Source organism: Acanthopagrus latus, chromosome 16 (genome assembly GCF_904848185.1).
Source record: "Acanthopagrus latus isolate v.2019 chromosome 16, fAcaLat1.1, whole genome shotgun sequence".
Lineage (NCBI taxonomy): Eukaryota > Metazoa > Chordata > Actinopteri > Spariformes > Sparidae > Acanthopagrus > Acanthopagrus latus.
In genome coordinates this window covers 5,350,022-5,369,097 of record NC_051054.1, presented here as the reverse complement: position 1 = coordinate 5,369,097, position 19,076 = coordinate 5,350,022, and the positions used below count along the sequence as shown (strand labels likewise).

The following is a 19,076-nucleotide window of genomic DNA, read 5'->3' as shown; positions in this document are numbered from 1 at the left end:
ATGAAATAAAATGGCTTGAAAGATCTGCCCTCTTGTCACTTTTAAAGTTACAGATTGGAAATCATATTTGACTTCCATTGAAAAATTAAAAAACTATTTAGATATTTAAAATGTTATTTTAATTAGCAGACCTCTAAACTTTGTTTTGTTGTGTTTTATTTTGTTTGTAGATGTTTGGTTGTGCTGAGGAGGGACTGGAATTCTGAACTTTTAAGGATTGTTTATTGTTTATTTATTGTATTTGAAGCTCTTGAATAAAAAAAGAAGAAGAAGATTATTGCACAAAAATAAGATGTTACACTTATTGTCATCTAGGATAAAACGTTATCCTAAGAAACATTTAGAGGAATGTATACTATAAAAAAAAATATTCAATATGTGACTGACTCCGTTGGAGCTCACTCGGTTTTTGAACGCACCTCGGACTGTTGGTCCTCCAGTATCCCACAATGCACCGCTTCCGGTCCCTGTGTCCACGTCAAACCTGACAGCCATCGCCGCAGCTGAGCCGATAATGGCTGGAGTTGAGGTGGCACTTTCTGGGCGCTGTGTTGTTTAGCCCGGGTTAAAACCTGCTGGAAATACTCCTCACACTTAGCACGGATGACGACACGAGGACGTTAAATAAGTTATTAACTGACACAACGTCGCTTAGCTTAGCTTAGCTTAGCTTGACGAATTCCTCCGGTCGGTCCCGTCAGCTGTTATTAGCCGGTGCTGTGGTTGCTAAATGAGTGTCTGTCAGCCTGAAAAGAGACTTTGTTTCGGAAGATTAAAGTGGATTTTGAAGTTTAAACGCGTCTCTTTGGTGTAGAGTTTACCGCTGAGCTTAATGACTGTGTCACCTCTGGAGTCAAAGCTAGCCTAGCCCCCCCTCCGGTCCTCTCCGGCCTAGCTTTGTTTTGGTTTGGTGTGTAGCCCTCCTCAACATGTCATCGTGGCTGGGAGGAATCGGCTCCGGCCTCGGCCAGTCTCTGGGCCAGGTCGGTGGGAGCCTGTCGTCTTTCACCGGGCAGATATCAAACTTTACCAAAGACATGCTACTGGAAGGGGTGGAAGAAGTCGGAGGTAAGTCTGGGTCCCTGTTTTTACTCCTTTTAGCTCGCCACATATGTAGATCTCAGACGACATCAAAAGTTGTTGTTGAAACACACAAGTTCCTGGATGATAACTGCAGTTTATGTGTTTTGCAAACATCTGCATCAGCTGACTGACAAATCCAGTCCACCAACCTCAATTAAAACACTTACTAAAGATGCCTTCAGGTACCCAGGTTTACCCAGCTATCTGGTTGTAAAATCAAACCAATGCTCGTCTTTAGGAAGGATGAAAAGAGGCAAATGTCTCCTCAGAACAGAGAAAAGGTAAAAAATTGTACTGATTAGTGGAAGATTTATTGCTACAATCTCTAGAATAACTCAAGAAGAAATGCTGACTGTGTCAGAAAGGATCCAACATGTGGAAAACTACCACAAAAAGTTTTGGTTGGCCTTCTGTAAACGATATCAAAAACAGCCAGACAGTGTTGAAAACAGTCAGAACACGTATTTATAAATGTTTGCTGGCTGGTGTTTCCTTTGTCCCTGCCAAGTACAAGACCCTGAAATCTAAAGGTTTTGATTTAAAGGAACATTGTCAGATGCGTAACTGACATAATTGGAAGCATATTTCAGTCTTGACATGGAAAAAGCTTGTCCACTACTCTGAGCAGTGAAAGACTGTTTGAAAGAGAAACTGCATGCATGCAAAACCACTTATGTTGTGTCACACACAGGATGGAAATACCGTATTAAAAATAACCCTCCGACCCCCCAAAACTTCAACAACAAATCTATATAAACTGGAAGATCCTCAACAGATCCTCAACTTACACTGAGTTTCCAGTTTACAAGATACATCTAGCTAAGATTAAAGTTCAAGAAGTCATTAATGGTTGCACATTTTATCAAATTACCACTATATGTATGATAAAACTTCTCGCAGTACAACACAAAGCAGTCAGACATCTCCACAAACCGCATCTTCTAAAATGAACAAAACATTTTCCAGAAAAACTGAACATTATGTAGCAACAGAGTGTTTCACACTGCAGATGTCTGTTCAGAGTTATTGGTGTCTATTTCTTAATGAGATCTAGGCCATTTATAGTGAAACATTTCTCTGTTATAGACACATTACAATGATGTTATTGTTGCATTGATAAAACATGTCTCTCATATCCCAGTATAAGAAAAATGTGACCGCAGTAAACAGCTGACACAATTAAAAGCAAAAACAGACTTAACGTAACAAATTAGTGATGATGAGTTAATTAATTTACACCACTGCTGTGTTTGTCCACTGTGGGAAAGATATTCTTGTTTTTATTACACGTTCATAGACATTATAACACTGAGAACTCCCTTTTGTATCGTCGCTCTGTAAACACTGAATGAGAGTCTGACTTATCGCAGGAATGTTTGCTTAAGTTTTGCCCTCAAACTATTTCCTTTGCAGTAGGCTAGAAAATGTATCTCTGTCTAAGTCAGCGGAGTATTTTATAACTGTGCCCACCGGTTTGAATGACAGCATCTCTCCAGATGACTTCTAGTGATTTAAGCCTGCATTTGTACAGTTACATTTACAGTTTGTGGTGATTTTAAATGCTCTGCCTTTTCCACACCACCTCTACACTGCATTAAACTCAGTCTTAAACGCCCAGTGCAGCTCGTTCCAATTCTGTGTGTACACACAGGATGATACGTTATTATTTTACCCACAGGACTGTCTGAGTTTTTCCTGTCAGGATCACTGTAGCTTAAAGTGCTCGAAAAGTAAATTGGAACCCAGACTGAAGAGCTCTTACTTCTTTTTAAAAATGCACAAAACAATAGCTGCATTAATTTGATCCCTGTTTATTCAAACTGGTTCCTATTTCCTGTTTAACTTAATGCATGTGCAGCACTTGTATTGTTGGTTAATAGTGCATTTCTACTTGTTTTGAATGCAGTTCACACATTTAGGTTAAACTCTCCCCACCAGAGGTTTTTAAAAGACTGGCGGCAGATTTTGAATTGTACCAGTCGGCATTTTTTATCTGTAACAACTCTGAAGTTAAAGTTCAAAATAAAAGATAACAGGAAGGAAAATCTTGAGCTGACATTCTTAGTCGATGTAGTCATTCCCTCATTGTCAGTGGAGCTGCCAACAGCCTGATGACAACACAGATTATAGGTTACATTGTTTTGTTTTCTTCTTTGCTTCCTGATCAAATCAGAGGATCTAAATCTAAAGTTCTTCATCAGATTTGACCCATTTAATCTCAGAAGAACAATCAATCTGAAGCAAATAGAAAATGAGTGATAAAGCATTGACACAAAGAGAACTTTGGCCGCAGATCTCCAACTCACAACTCCAGTCAAAAAACAGAAGTATGAATTCTTATCAGTGAATTTGCAGCACCAGGCCAGCTGTGAAACACTCATCATGTCAGGCCCAAATCTGTCTTTTAAGCATTTTAGGATATTAAATGGACGTAGATTTGTCTGTAGAGTTCACTTTAATTTGTGCACGTAGGAATGTTGTGTGTTGGCCGAGCTTCGTCCAGCTGTTAAGATCACATCGCAAGATCGCCAGAAATGTGGGCATGGTCAGCCATGCATGTTTGTTTGACATGTGAGCCGGGTGAAGCAGGTCCGTGTGCGACTGTGTGACTAAGATGGTGAAGGAAGAAGAGTCACCATTTGGTGTCTTCTGAATGTGCTGAATGTCATATCACACACACTTAAAATGCATTTCTCATTTTGAAATACATTTTACCAGAAAGTTTAATAATATACTCCTGTTTTTCTCTGACTGTGTATATGAAAAAAAAACACAAAGTTACTCTTGTTGACTGTCTACATTTAACAGTTAACCCTATTTGTCATTTTTAGATTCCATTGACTTGTTGAGAATTATGACTTGTGCGTATCTTGATATGTTCAGTGCTCTTTTCCATGTAACTGCAGATGCTGTCACAGAGCTGCAGGTGTCCAATTCGAAGTTGGCTGAAGTCGAGGCTTCGTTCACCACTCAGAAATCTGAGGTGAGATTCTTTTTTCGCTCATTCGGAGTCGAGGGGTAAAACTACCTGCCCCTCTCACCATAAACCTTTTGGCTTGTCACAGCAGGAAGAACCCACCTGTAACTAATAACATTAAAAATGAATTTGTTCAGCTATGGCCCTGTCCACATGCACATGTGTTTTTCTGATGACTTGCCTTTTGTACAACAGCATTTTTTTTGCAAAACTGTTGATTAGAAACTCCTTCTTCAACGTTCACATCTGGACAGGAAGAAAAAGACTTTTGGAAATGATCATGCAGAAACACAAATTTGCACCCTAATCGAGTCAGTGAATGCAAGATCACTGACAAATGTGAACTTGTCTTGACAGAATGGATGTTAAGCTGTATATATTTAGGAAGAAACAAACAAGAGGTTGAAAGTGCAGTGATGGAAACACAAGACAAAAACAGCTGCTGCCGTTGTTTTTAAAAAAGCTAGTTTTATCCAGCAGGATTCTGTGAAATGCAGAAACATTTCTCTGCCTCATTCTTTTTGTCCTGCAAAATGCAATGAATTTAAAATCTGAGTTTTCTTTTCCCTCCCTTCCCTCTCTCTTTTCTTGGCAGTATGACAGACTAAGAAAGCTCTATGCAGAGCTCGAGGAGAAGCTGGAGGCATCTGAGATCCAGATTAAAGCACAGTCTGCAGAGTACAGAACGCTTCTGCAGCAGAAAGATGTACGTACATTTCTTTCCCAAACCCAATAACCACCTATATTTAGAATAACTAAATTCCATTTGGAGTAAATGCATCCAATAAACAAACACATCTTGTCAAGGCAGAATATGGATTTGAAGCTCATGTTAGTGGTTACTTGATATTTGTTTGTGTCTGTTCCCAGGTGGAGATCAGTCACCTGAAGGCCCGGCAGAGCGGACTCCAGGAAGAATTCCAGAAGCTGCAGCAGTCGGCTCAGTCCGCCGCCATCGGTCCCGCCATGCTGCCAGTCACCACTGCTTCCTCAACCACTACCTCCTCTTCTGCTTCCTCGTACCTGCCTCAGCACTCAGGGTCCCATCAGGGCTTCCACGGCGATGAGATGGACTTCAGTGACGTCATCTGGTCGCAGCAGGAGATCAACCGGCTGTCGACAGAGGTCATGCGTCTGGAGGCGGAGGTGGCTCACTGGAGGCGAATGTCTCAGGTAATGATGGTGACAGTATGATGATGTAGCAGGAGAAAAGGTAGAGGGAGTTGAATCTGGGTCATATAGCTAAAGGAACAGTTCAACATTTTGGAAAATTCAACACGAGTAGATTGAGAACAAACACTGATATTGATGCCAAAAACTAAAATGTCACATTCCTTTTAGTTCATTATACTTTGCCGTGTTTTCATATTGAGTGTTCAGATTTGTTTAACTTCCTTTTTATGGCTCATCAACCGATATTTATTTGTTTATGTGTTTACTTACTTATTTATTTCAGACATCAACAGCAGCGGGATCTGGTGCCGGCGACCAGGGTGAGATTCTCAAGCTCCAAAGAACTATCAAGGTGAATATCTTCATTGTTTCCATAATAATTTATATTTTATGTTCAAACCAAAATCTTAAATCTGGTATAATTGATATGTTTTTATATTAACTATGAATTAAATGACTGTGTATGTGTATGGGGGTGTGTTTATTACCTGACCCTGAAGTTCCCCTTGCCACTGTGGAGCTTTATAATGTCTTTCCAATATTTTTTAGCTGCAGTGGCTGCAGTATTAAGTAGATGAAGAGTCAGAAGCAAGACTCCAAATGGATCCTAATGTAAATAAGTAACTCTTTGCTACGTAGACTATATCAATGTTGACATTATTGCTGCTCTGGAACAGGATCTGCGAGAAGAGATGAGTCGTGAGGTGGATGAACACCAGCATGAACTGGCTGCTTTGCAGGACGCCCAGCGGCAGAAGATGGCTGACATCACACGACGACATAGAGACGAGTTAGCAGAGTACGAGGAGAGGATAGAAGAGCTGGAGGAACAGATTCAGAGTGGTTAGTCTAACTTTATATTAAGTAGTTGTAGGAAATTCAGAGTTTTTACTTTGGCGTTAAGACCTAAAATGTTAAGGTGCTTCAATACTGCAAAATTGTGAGACCAAATGTTATAGCAAGTCATCTTTTCTTAATGCATTTCAATAATTGTGACAAATCCCTTACGGTCAGTGTTTCCACTCAGTCAAAAAATTAACCTCTTCCGAATTCTTCCATCCAGGCGGAAGTCAGCCCACCTCGCCATCAGACTCCAAGCTGCCAGAACTCCAGAAAGCCATCAGCTCTCTGCAGGAAGCTGCAGATCAGCGGGAGAAGCAGCTGGCCGAGCTGTCTGCCAGTCTGGAGGAGGCACGGAGGAATGAGGCCTCGCTGCAGCTGGAGAGAGACGATGCCCTTGAAGAAAACGCCGGGCTGCTGCAGAACTACACGCGGCTGCAGGCCTCCGTCACCGAGCTTCAGACACGAGTGCAAGAGCAGGAGGGGAAGGCTCTGCAGAAAGTCCAGCTAGAGCACGAGATACAAGTGTTGAGGAAAAACCTTGCAGGTATGCTGTCATTCAGTTAAAATCCCATCTCAGCCAATATTGTTACAGACTCCTAACTTGAGTCATAGGTTGTTTTCCTTTATTATTAGCCTGCATATTAACTTAAATTTCTACCTTCCAGCCTCAGAAAAAGAAATTGAGAGACTGAATAGCCTGGCTGTGGTAAGTGTGAATATAAATCACTAATTATACACCATGTTCAAGATTTATAAAGTCTGTATTGGTATAATTATTGACTTCTCTAACCTTTGATAATTAGGCAGAACCAAAGGAAGAAGTTGAGCATGCTGACATCTTAGAACTGAACACTATTATTGGGACGCTGAGACAAGAGAAGGAAGTCCTGGAACAAGAAAAGGTTTGTTTAACTGATGGAATTTGATTCTTTTCACCAAGTAAATGTTAATGGGACACGTGTCACAATCTAGACAACTGATTTCTTTTTGGTTATGTAGAATAAATCCAGTAGTGTAATCTTACGAGTACGATTTTTGGGGTTTTCTTTTCATAGCTGAATCTGCAAGAAAGATTGAAGAAGGCCGAGGACCCAACAGTTAGCAATAATGAAACCGACTCTGGTGAATCGGAGGCTTTGGAGGATCTGAGAGCCGAGCTGGAGAAGAGAGAAAAGATCCTCAGAAACACGGAGGAGGAACGAGACACGCTGATGTCCGAGCTGGAGGAACTCGACCGACAGAACCAGGATGCAACACAGGTCCGATTGACAACTGGAGCCTCTTGTCTTTGTTAATGTTATATGACAATGATAAAGTTTATTTCTATAGCACTCGTTAAAATCAGTTACTGAGTGTTGTATAATTGTTAGAATAAGACTATAGAATAATGAATGTAAATAGAATGTCAAATAGATCAAATAGTAAAAAAGGAAAAAAGTTCATTCAAGTTCACGTTCATTCCCACATATTTAAACATCTATATTACTTAAATATATATACTTACCTATACACTATACCTGTCTTTTCTCTCTGGTTCTTCTGTCTCTAGCATATGATCTCTGTGAAGGAGCAGCTGAAGAAGGCAGAGGCAGAACTGACGAGTCTGAATGCCGAGCTGAACACGACCAAAGACAAGAATGAGGCACTGAAGCAAGAGCTGGAGACCCAAAAAGAGAAAATTAGCCAGAGCGCCTTCACCCTTAACGACCTGCATATGGGCAAACAGCAGCTGGAAGGATCAGTGAAGGAGCTGAAGGACAAACTGGGACATGCACAGGAGCAGAACAGGGAAGCACGAAGAGAAATCACAGAGCTTAAGAGGACTTTACAGGAGAGAGAGGAGCAGCTGTCTGTTGTTAAAGCAGAGCGAGATCAGGCTGGAGACAGAGCAACTGAAGTACAGGGAGCTAACGAGATGCTAGCAGGGAAGGAGAGAGAGTTGTCAGACCTCAGAAGAGAACTGGACGAGATGCGGCACTCCCAGGAGAAGGTGCTGTCTGAGGACTATGAGCTGAAGATGGAGAACAGAAGGTTGAGAGAGATGACAGAAAGCCAGGCATCTCTGAACAGGACAGTACGGGAGAAGGACACTCGTATCGAAGCGCTGAAGCTGGAGAAAACTCAGCTGGAGGGTGAGCTGAGGCAGGCAGAGAGCAAAATAACACAACAGGCAAAACAGTACCAGCAGACCATCGAAGAGCTGACTCGAGCACGATCCATGGATGCCTCCGCTCTACAGATGGAGCATGAGCGAGCCATCAAACTCAACCAGGACAAAGACATGGAGATAGCTCAGCTGAAGAGAGACATGGAGCAGGTGGCGTCCGACCACAGAGACACCAACGAGATGCTTTCGATCACAGTTGCAGGGCAGAAGCAGCTGACAGATTTACTGCAGGAGAAAGATGCCTTCACGGAGACTTTGAAGCAAAACGCTTCTGACTTGCAGGTGGAGATGGAGAACAGAATTACAGTTATGATGAAGGAAGCAGAAGCTCTCAAACAGTTGTTAGATGAAAAGGAGAAACAGGTGGGAGGGATGAAGGAGGAGAACAGCCATTTGAAAGAAGAGATTGACCGACTCAGGGATCAGCAGAGCAGGCCTCATTCTCTCGCTGAGCCCAGGACCTTGGACATTATCACAGAGCTGGAGACGGAGATCAGCCAGCTCAAGGCCTCCAGGAGTCGTCTGGAAGAAGAGACCCAAACTCTGAGGAGAACGTTGGAGGAGCAGCAGGGCTCTCTCCTCCTGTCACAGCAGTCCCTCCAAGCTCAGCAGACTGAGCTCGAGCAGGCTCATGCTCGCCATCAGCAGACCACCCAGAACTACGACAGGCTCATCCATGCCCGAGATGAAGAGATATCTGGCCTCCAGCAGATGGTAGATCAGCTCAGTGAGAGTAGGAGTCGTGCTGACTCCCCCCCTGTGCAGGGAGATGTCATCCTGCAGGAGGAGAAGACCCAGACTCTAAATCAGGAGAACGGCAACGAGAAGCACGACCTGTCTAAGGTTGAAATAGAAAAACTGGTGAGAGGCATCAAAGAGAAAGAGACTGAGATCAGCCAACTGAACGAGAAGAACCTCTCACTGACCAAACAGATAGATCAGCTGGTTGTTTCACGTGATGAAGTGGGCAAACTGTCCCAGATGATCCTGCAGAAGGATCTGGAGATCCAGGCGCTTCATGCCAGAGTGTCCATGGGTGTAGGTGGTGGACACAACCAGGATGTCTTGTTCTTACAGCAGCAGCTGCAGGCCTATGCTGTGGAGAGAGAGCAAGTGATAGCCGTGCTCAACGAGAAGACCAGAGAGAACAGCCAGCTTCGCTCCGACCATCACCGTCTCATGGACATGATCGCAGGAAAGGAGGCGGCGTTGGTGAAGCTTCAGCAGGAGAACCAACGCCTCTCCAACATGAGTGATCCCTCAGGAAGTCAAGAGATGTTCAAGGAGACCATCCAGAACCTGTCCCGCATCATCAGGGAGAAGGACATAGAGATTGATGCGTTGACCCAGAAGTGCCAGACCCTGGTGACCGTCCTCCAGACCTCAGGAGGAGAGTCCGGTGCCGGATCCGGAGGTGTCAGCAGCAACCAGTTTGAGGAGCTGCTGCAGGAGAGGGACACACTGAAGCAACAGGTGAAAAAGATGGAGGAGTGGAAGCAGCAGGTGATCACCACAGTCAAGAACATGCAGCATGAGTCGGCTCAGCTGCAGGAGGAACTGATCAAACTCCAGGGTCAGGTCACCGCTGACAGCGACTGCAGCTCCAAGCTGACAGTGGACTACACTCGACTGATCCAGAGCTATGAGCAGAAAGAAAGGAGGCTTGGAAGTCTCAGTCAGGAACTGGCTCAGGTTCAGCAGACCATCACGCAGCTCAGCACCACCAAGGAGGTCCTGCTGGGTAAACTCGACAGCGTAGCACAGACTCCTGAAGCTGTAGCTGCTCAGTCTAGTGCACCTTCTCTCACGGTCGATGCTCCAAGCCACCAGCCGTCTCCCACAGTAGACAGCGAGAGACTTCAGGATGAACTCGTACGTTTGCGAGCTCAGTTGGCTGAGAAGGACAACATGATCAGGACTATTCAGGAGAACAACCACCGGCTCTCCAATTCAGCATCTGCCTCAGAGAGCGAGCAGAGAAGTCAGGCAGAGGAGACTCGGCAGGTGAGAGAGAGGTTGGACGCTCTGCAGAAGTCTGTGAGGGAGAAAGACCTGCTTATCAAATCAAAAAGTGACCAGCTAAATCAGGTGAGTGAGTCACTGCGCAACCGTGAGAATGACAACGAGGTGCTGAAGCAGGCTGTGACCAACCTGAAAGAGCGTGCTCTTATTCTGGAAATGGATGGGAGGAAGCTAAAGGAGGAGAACGAGCTGGTGGCCGCACGCTCTCGAGAGAAGGAGTCTGAGTTCAGAGCGCTGCAGGAAACCAACATGCAGGTTTCCCTCCTGCTGAGAGAGAAGGAGTTTGAACTGAGCGCAGTGAGCGAGAAGGCTGCAACTGTGGAGAAGATGCTCAAGGACAAAGATCAGGTCAGCTGGAAACTAAGATTCAGACGTATAATCTTTGTTTCTCTTGAATTTTTATTGTATTGTTACAAGAGGAAAACACTTTTATAGTACTTGATACCAACATTTCTAGTGGTCCGATTACTCGTGCTACCTGATAAATAAGTTACATTTATGATTTACTGTGTTGATCCTGTGTTGCAGGGTAAGACTGGTGAGCTGAATCAACTCCTGAATGAGCTGAAGTCCATGCAGGAGAAAGCTGTGCTGTTCCAGCAGGAGAGGGATCAGGTGATGATGGCACTCAAGCAGAAACAAATGGAGACCACTGCAGTACAAACTGAGGTAGGAGGACAGATGTTATTTGCTCACTATCCTTTTTTATTTTGCGACAAGTCTAGAAATCATAGTAATTCTGATGTTCTCGTGGATCTACACATATTTTGATGTTTGTGTTTCCTTCGCAGCTTCATCATATGAGGGAAAAAGAACAGCGTCTCAACCTGGAGCTGGAAAGGTTGCGTAATCACCTCTTAGAGATCGAGGACTCGTACACGAGAGAAGCCCTCGCGGCAGAAGACAGGGAGACGGAATTGCGCAGGAGGGTGGCGATGCTGGATCAGAAACTGGCCACATCTTCGAATGCTGTGGAGAACGCCAGGTTAGTTTCAAACGATATCCATGCCACATTAAATAGAGAATAGTAGATGGTTTGAAGATGGGTGTCATGGTGTAAGCCTTTACAATTAAAATGCATCTTAGCTGCACTAGGTAGTACATTTATTTTGTGCTAATCGGCCCTCTGCCTTCAGCCAACATGCCAGTATGCAGGTGGAGTCTCTGCAGGAGCAGCTGAATGGAGTGGTGAAGCAGAGGGACGATGCACTCCTCCACCTCAGAACGTCTCAGGAGCAGGTCAACCAGTATGCAGTTTCACTCTCCAACCTGCAGATGGTGCTGGAGCAGTTTCAACAAGGCAAGTCAAACTTTTCACGTTTTCAGTGCACATGTGAGGTGTAGTAGAATGCAGTATTTGGGCCAACATTTTTTCTGAGATAAGATGGTCTGTGACTGCAATCTGGCAGTGACAGTCCACAGTACCTGTAGTAACACTTTTATTGTCTCTTCCCCGATCAGAAGAGAAAGCTATGTACTCAGCAGAGCTTGAGAGGCACAAGAAGGAGAAGGAGGAGTGGAGAAAAAAAGCCCAGAGGTTGGAAGATCAAGCATCTGCTCTGCAGGTAAACCAGCAGTCATAAACAGATCAGAGAATCCATTCACTTTATGAACACGTGACATATTCTGAGCCCTGCATATTTCTTGATGACAGTTTAATGAAAGCGGTGATAACTGAAGGTGTTCTGCTCTCCGTCAGATTAACCTCGATGAAGCCAACGCTGCTCTCGATTCAGCGTCTCGTCTCACCGATCAGCTCGATCTGAAGGAGGAGCAGCTGGAGGAGCTGAAACGGCAAGGTGAGCTGCAGCCGAGCGTTTCCAGCTGCCAACTTCTGCACACGTCCTCTGAGGGTTTTTAAAAGCTGTACATGGGAATGATTAAACTATCAGACAGAAGTCCTTATAAACGTCTGCCGTGCATTACTACAGCAGAATAAAGGTATCTTCACAAGGCTGCAATAAAATAAATGTATTTTAAGATATATTATGTCCAAAGCACCATTCATTTAAGAAGTTATGGGATGCATTTGCCATCCTTTGCTGGGTCCTTTCTTCCTTTTCCCAGACTCATATTTTATGTTGATGCGCGCTCGTCCTAACAATGAATAACAGAGCCTGCACAAAATTACTGAAACTTTCATCCCCCTCCCTCCCTTCATTACTTGTGTGTCACACTCAGCAGATTTCATTCTTATCACTCTCAGATACAGTATGACCATTACATCACCGCACATTCTCAGACTGTTTTTTCTTTTTCACCCGTCTGGTTGTCCAGACATCAGACCCAATATGAGGCTATATGTTTGCTTTATAAACCAGTCACCTATGGAAACTTTACATTGGGTCTATTTGTAGCTGGTTTTCTGTGAGAATGTTCTGATTCACCGTCTCACCAGTGAGAGGTTGGTGTGTCTGTGCGCCACATACGCAGGTTGAGCCGTCGTGTTAAAGCTGAATTCTAGCTACAGAAAATATTTTGAAAAACAAATACCAGACGATCGCTGAAAGTATTTCCAGGTTCCTCAAACACTCCTCTAACCATCTGGATGAAGAAATATTCAGCTTGCTGCAAAATATAGCAGATTTTTAACCCATTTCTGAAGTTGCAGTAGCTGTAGATCACATAGATCTTTGCTCTTCCTACAACATGCAGGTAGAATATTAAAATGCTATTCATTATTTTTATATAAAACATTTGAAGGTAACAGAAACTCTTTACCCTTTTCTCAACTCATGCCTTTTTTACCATTACGGCAGCCAGAAGTGACAGATCCTCTGTTGTAATTTGCACAACATGAACCAAAAATTAAAGATATTGTCAGGTATTTTGTTATATTTTCATATGTTATGTTTTACAAATAGGAAAAACAATTCAGCCCACATGGCCAGTAAATATAGTCTCAGCTTGAAAAGGGTTGCAGGTGGTTAGATGAGTCTCCAAGGTCGGCAGTGTGTGATATTAAGAAGATAAATAATTATAGTTATTACAAATAACCTGTGATTGGCTGTACAGGCGCCCGTAGCAATTCAAAATAAATCAATATATTTTTAGACTGTATGTTACTGAGCTGGAAATTCATCCTAATCAACTTTTAAAATCTGATATTGTCCCCTTGATAGAACAAAACCCTCTTGAATAGCAGTTGGTGTTGTTAAAGGACACAAACATCTGCTGCACCAGGACATGAACATGACTTCAAATGATTGAAAACATCTCTTCTGTCTCTCTGTGTATGTGTGTGTGTGTGCGTGATTTCATTGTGTGTTGCAGTGGATTTGAGGCAGGAGATGTTGGAGGAGGCGCAGAGGAAACTGATGAACCTCCTGAACAGCACGGAGGGGAAGATAGACAAGTAAGTTCAGTCCGTCTGGGTTTAATCTCACATTCTTTTATTCGTTCTAAATGAGATTATGATTAAGGACCCATGTGTTTTCCATCGGACTGTCATTATTGTGCTCTCTCCCACAGTTTTGAAGGATTGTAGAAAGTCGCATTGCAGTTTAAAAATGTAATAAAGACTCAATCTTTTAAAGCATCTTGACACCTGTGACTGCAGCTAAATTAAGTCAGTTCATCACTGTCAAAAACAAACTGTGTCTCCAAATTTGGTGATTTTTACTTCTTAGGACAGGATCAAGTTTTGCTGCATGGGTTGAGAAAAATGTTCCTGCATTTTTTTACTGAGTAAAGTTTGTAAAAAGCCTTTGGATTGCCGTGAAAATAGGAAAGATATGGCTCCTCCCGTCCTGTAATATGCTGTATTTGCTATAAATAAAGCTTCAGTACCTCTTTTTCCCTGGAGAAACAAAACCAAACAAATCCACCATTTTATCCATTTTAGGGTTTATTCATCATTCATACTGCTGTACAAAGAAAATGAGGATTGATTGAGTCTGAATTACATCATGCCTTATTATTCATGTCGTTATGTGTCCAGAGTCCTGATGCGTAACCTGTTCTTGGGATACTTCCACACACCTAAAACCAAGCGTGCCGATGTGCTGAGGCTCATGGGAAGTGTTCTTGGACTGACCCGAGAAGACGTTGATAAGGTGAGAGACTCCTTGACTCATTTTTAAAAATCTTTACCTCAGCAATAACACATTGATATGATCATGTTTTTTAGGGAGCAGTCATTACAAATGATATAAAATTTGATTGCAGTGTAATGCATTCACAGTTTGTGAGCACACTAATAAATACAATATAGTCTCTTCATGCAGTCTGCTCTGTTCTGATGCTGAAATAAACCCTTGTGTTCTTTTTATTTTTACTTAGAAGAAACGAAAATCAGCTCCGTAATCGTCAAGTTATATTACATTTGCGCCCACAGAGGAGGTGTTACATAGATTTATGTTTTTACTGCAGGCAGTAGAGCTTTGTTGTCTGTGTCCCATAATAATTATGATAAAAATAACAATCTTAAATAACAGGACAACATTAAGATGACTGGTATGGGGCAGGCTAAAGCTCACTGACTGAGAGAGACAAGCTAATTTGTCCAAATCAAGTCTGAAGTTTCCGATCTTTGATTACATCCAACAAAAAAACTAGTAAAACAGGAGTCAGCAGTCATGCTAGCAGCTCTGTGAAGTTTCACTGTGGCACCACATTGCTAATACTAAAATCGGCATGCTCACGACATAATTACTAACATCCAACAAATAATGGCTCCAGATGAGAAGTCAAAGATCCCCAATTTTATGCAATTTATCTTGAGGGGAACACGTGTACCAGACTTCATAGTAATCCATCTAGTAGTTGTCATGACTTTATACAGACGAGCAAAACTGTTCACCCGCTGGTCGCATTAAACTAGAAGTGAGTAAAGTCAGTAGTATTCATCCTCTGGGTGCCATGAATGGATGTAGAAAGTTTAAAGGCAACACGTCCATTTGGCGTTGAGATACTTCACCTTTCTTACTTGGACACAGTACTTTCTTGTCCAGTTTAATGGAGAATTGTGCTATTTACATGTGGTCATAGAGACAGTAACCAGGCTTTATTCACTTTTGAAATGTGTAACTGGTCCCACGCGTCCTTGAGAGACAGAGAGTCAATCCTGAAACTCACTGTTCGACAGTGAATTTTAACACCAGCAGCCGCTGAAAATCCTCTCGGAGCTCAGCGCTGAAGCAGAAAGCATTTCCTTATCCAGATCTTCTGGCAGGAGCCCTGTGGGACTCCATCCAACGATTCCAAAGTCTGTTACCCAACACTCTTAAAGGAAAACAGATACAGGGTGAGGGGCAAATGCGATTACAACTGCTCAGAAGAGCCATTTTTATTGTGTTGGAGGTCGATCCATTTCTTTTTTTTCTTTATTTTTTCATCTCTCCCTCGTCTCCTGTTAATGTCATTTAAATTTTCCACTCAACTCGTGTTTACAGCAGCCAAGTGTCCCACGAAACCAGCCGACTTTTGAGAATCGGCCTCAGTGGAACAGCTAGGATCCCTCTCCTGGTGCCATTTTTAGCCCAAAGCTGTGAGCCATACACTCCATATATGGGGTCCAGTCAGCTGAATCCTGCCAGGCGAATGACGTTGATGATTAGGGAGTAAGAATGACAGAATGACCACGTTTCTTCTTGGAGTGTGGGCTGTCAGCAGTGAATCAGACGGCCTGTATATTAGCTCAACTAGTGAGCGGCTCCACTAAATAACTTTCCAGAACGTGGTGGCAGGCCGAAAGGAAACTGAAGGGCAATTAAAACTGAAATAATCCAGCCACTTCTCTGAAAACAGAAGAAAATCGACTATTCAGACTGTACCTATACAACTGTACCTTCATTGTTCTTCCTTTTAATAACGTCTTCTGTGTGCTTGATCGTGACATATGATGCATCCGTGATGATTTGAAGACTTCCTTCCTTCTATAAATCCAGTCCAGCAGTATTTGTCAGCGCTTCCTTCTCTCCCATCTGCAGATGCTGGAGGATGACGGACGACAGGGTGTTACCGGATGGATGTCGAGCTGGCTGGGAGGCCGAGGAGCTCAAAGTGTCCCAAACACCCCTCAGAGGCCCACAAGTGGCCAAGGGCTCAACTCGGTAAGAAGCACAGCATGAAGTGAGCGCCACAGATTCTGTTTTATACGAAGGAACGCAGAGCGCACCAGGCACCAGCAACAAGGCACCAGACGTGGCATCAGCATAACTTTCCTCTAGGTTGAAAGAAAGAAAGCAATTCACAGGGAGAGTGTCAGGAGTGAAGAGAGGAGAAGAGAGCACGATACAGCCTACACAAAAAAGTCTCATGAAATAAATGACCTAAAAACATGAATTCTGCAAAATACAGTGAAGTGTTCACAAACTCTGTTTTGCAAACATGCTCTCTGTGCTTGTCTAACAACAACTGTTTTCCTGGCACTTTGGTGACGATGGACGTGACACATGAGGGGGGAAAAACACTGGAAAGGCAATCTCATTTTCTGGCAACGAGAAAGGAGTCAGTCTCCTTCGTTTACACGTGTTAAAAAACCTGTATATATGTGTTATGTTTGGTGTAAAAGTGGTACTAAAAAGTAAATATGTAATCCAAACCCAGATTTAAGCTTTAATACTACGCATATATTTACAAGAATCTATTAAGTTGATGAGGTAAAACATTCAGTATACTGTTTATATTGTTTTAACTTCATGTCTAAAGGGTTTTTTTTCTCTCATTGTATTCTGTCTTTATGTTTTACACAACATCCCAGCGTTTTTTGAACTGGGATAGTTAATCACACTGCTTTGCTCTGCTGCAGTGTGTTGAGCAAGACGGATTCCTCTCCAGATCTTATCTTTATTTTGGACTCCTTGTTTAGAGTGTAAAGAAGAATTTCCCTCCTGATGTATCTTTGTATACTTTCCGTTTCAGTCCTTCTCTGAGATGTTTGTTAAATTCCTGGAGATTGAGTCGACCCCTTCACTGCCGGCACCGAAGCTTCCGGTCCATGACATCAAGCCTCTGGGCGCCCCGCCTTCGAGAAGAACCAGCGGTGCTGCTGCCGGCACCTCTGCAGGTAAATGACCTCCTCCAGGAACAACCGCCGCCAGGATGTTTGTTCCTCTCGTGTGTTAAACGGGATGCAATGTTCTTTCTCTTACATCCTCAAACCTGACTTGAATCAAAGTCTCTCTCTTCACAGGAGCTGCAGCAGTCGGCAAGCGGCCCGGCGAGTCCAATCCTTTCCTGGCCCCTCGTTCCGCCGCGGTGCCGCTTCTGGCTGGTTCCGGCTCCGGCGGCTCAGGAGGTCACCTGCTGATGAAGCCCATCTCCGATGCCCTGCCCACCTTCACGCCTGTGCCGGTCTCAGCTGAGGCCAGTGCTGGAGCTGTGCTCAAAGACTTGTTAAAGCAGTGACGAGTGCCAGATAGACGTCTTAGTTTTACACTACACAGACTGAAATATCCGACATGTTGAGCTCTTTTTTTATTTCCTGCAAAAAGAAATGATCTGAGAATTCATAGAAGGTTATTATTCCCTGTTTTTTTTAGGGGGAATTGAAGCTAAATTTAGTTTTTTCGGGGCTCCGTTTTACTTGCAATTACTGTTCTATGCAACAGAGTCTCTCCCTTTACACATCAGAGTCACGCAGAATTATTGTTACATGTTTAACCTACGAGCTGAGAATGATGGAAGAAGTGACTCTGTGTGCAACAGTGACGCAGGATGAGAAGATTTTCAAGTTGTGGATCATTCAGAGAGAGAGAGCAATACAGAAAGTGCCCTTCTGATCGTGAATTATGTTTTACATCTTAGTTTGTTTTTTAGTCTTCATCCCATCAGTGCTGAACACAAGTGACCTTGTAAACTCGCTGTGTGCAGTCGGATACATGTGGCTTCAGCTAATCATCACCTCTGTTTGCGAGAGGAAACGTGTCCTTCAGTATTCATCCTCTAACTTGCATTGACAACTCTTTTGTCTTCTGAGTCCTTTTTCTGCTTTTCAACAATGCAGCGAATTGTCTCTGATCCAGGACCTGCCTAAAAACCTCTGGCAGCGGTCGCCTGCCTGGAGATTTATGTGGTTCACTACATCTGTTAGAACCATAAAGACATTTTTTGCTAAATCTTGTCTTTTCCAGACGGCCAGACTGTGATATGCAACAAGCGTTATAATTATGGCTCTAACCGTGGACTGTGGTTGATCAGAGGCTTGAGACTGCTCCTATGTAAAAGTACAGTACTATTATATAGTTATATATATGTAAATGGGTGGCGTTTTGTTTTTCCTATTTATGGGCACTGAGGAAGTTTTGGAAGTTAAGTGCCTGCATTTTTGCTAATTAGAAAGTTGTATAATCAGGATTGTAAATGGTTAATATAAATATATATATTTACAAAATGTAAAAACTGCACATTTAAGAAGTTTTACCTGACCGGAGCTGGCCAGCCGTACCCGAGCTGCTCTGCATTGAACTTTTGTATAGACATCAATCAGCCGCTGCAGAAGGAATGTTACAGGGTTTCTCCAGACGTATTGATAAAATGTATAAAACAAAAATCTGTAAATCCTGGCTGTGAAAGAACTTTTGCAGGCGTGAAATCTGAAGCTCAGAGGGCGTCACAAGAGGAGCTGGATTACCTTGAACTGGGATGATCTCTAACCTGTGACTTAATTGGAATTTCAGATCAAATAAAGGTTCTGCTGACCCCCTTTTCACTGCTGTGCGTTTTGTCTTTTCTCGTCCTCTAACGCACATTCATGCGAACCAGATGTGTCTACTACAGCGTGGATAACTTGCCCTGGCTGCTCCAGATGTGCAGTGTCATTCAGCTGGACTGGAAGAGGTCGTGCTGAAAGAGGAGGAGGAGGGGGGG

General features: G+C 43.2%; 1 protein-coding gene across 1 annotated transcript; it reads left to right on the top strand.

The window, feature by feature from the left end:
* The first annotated feature begins 452 nt into the window (after positions 1-452).
* On the top strand, positions 453-18,918 carry trip11 (thyroid hormone receptor interactor 11). The gene is made up of 21 exons (XM_037071458.1): positions 453-1,068; positions 3,990-4,066; positions 4,656-4,766; positions 4,931-5,233; positions 5,517-5,585; positions 5,911-6,076; positions 6,297-6,620; positions 6,742-6,782; positions 6,880-6,978; positions 7,132-7,335; positions 7,626-10,613; positions 10,794-10,934; positions 11,057-11,250; positions 11,402-11,565; positions 11,727-11,830; positions 11,965-12,064; positions 13,539-13,620; positions 14,206-14,320; positions 16,196-16,318; positions 17,130-17,274; positions 17,401-18,918. Exons 1-21 carry the CDS (start codon positions 930-932, stop codon positions 17,613-17,615), a joined length of 5,904 nt encoding a protein of 1,967 aa, XP_036927353.1. The 5' UTR covers positions 453-929; the 3' UTR covers positions 17,616-18,918.
* The last annotated feature ends 158 nt before the right edge of the window (positions 18,919-19,076 follow it).

Excerpts from the sequence above, each read along its gene's own strand:
- trip11 (XM_037071458.1), top strand. The coding sequence starts at position 930 with ATGTCATCGTGGCTGGGAGGAATCGGCTCCGGCCTCGGCCAGTCTCTG. Across the intron at positions 4,767-4,930 it reads CGCTTCTGCAGCAGAAAGAT|GTGGAGATCAGTCACCTGAA; the intron begins GTACGTACATTT and ends GTCTGTTCCCAG. Across the intron at positions 6,979-7,131 it reads AAGTCCTGGAACAAGAAAAG|CTGAATCTGCAAGAAAGATT; the intron begins GTTTGTTTAACT and ends TTCTTTTCATAG.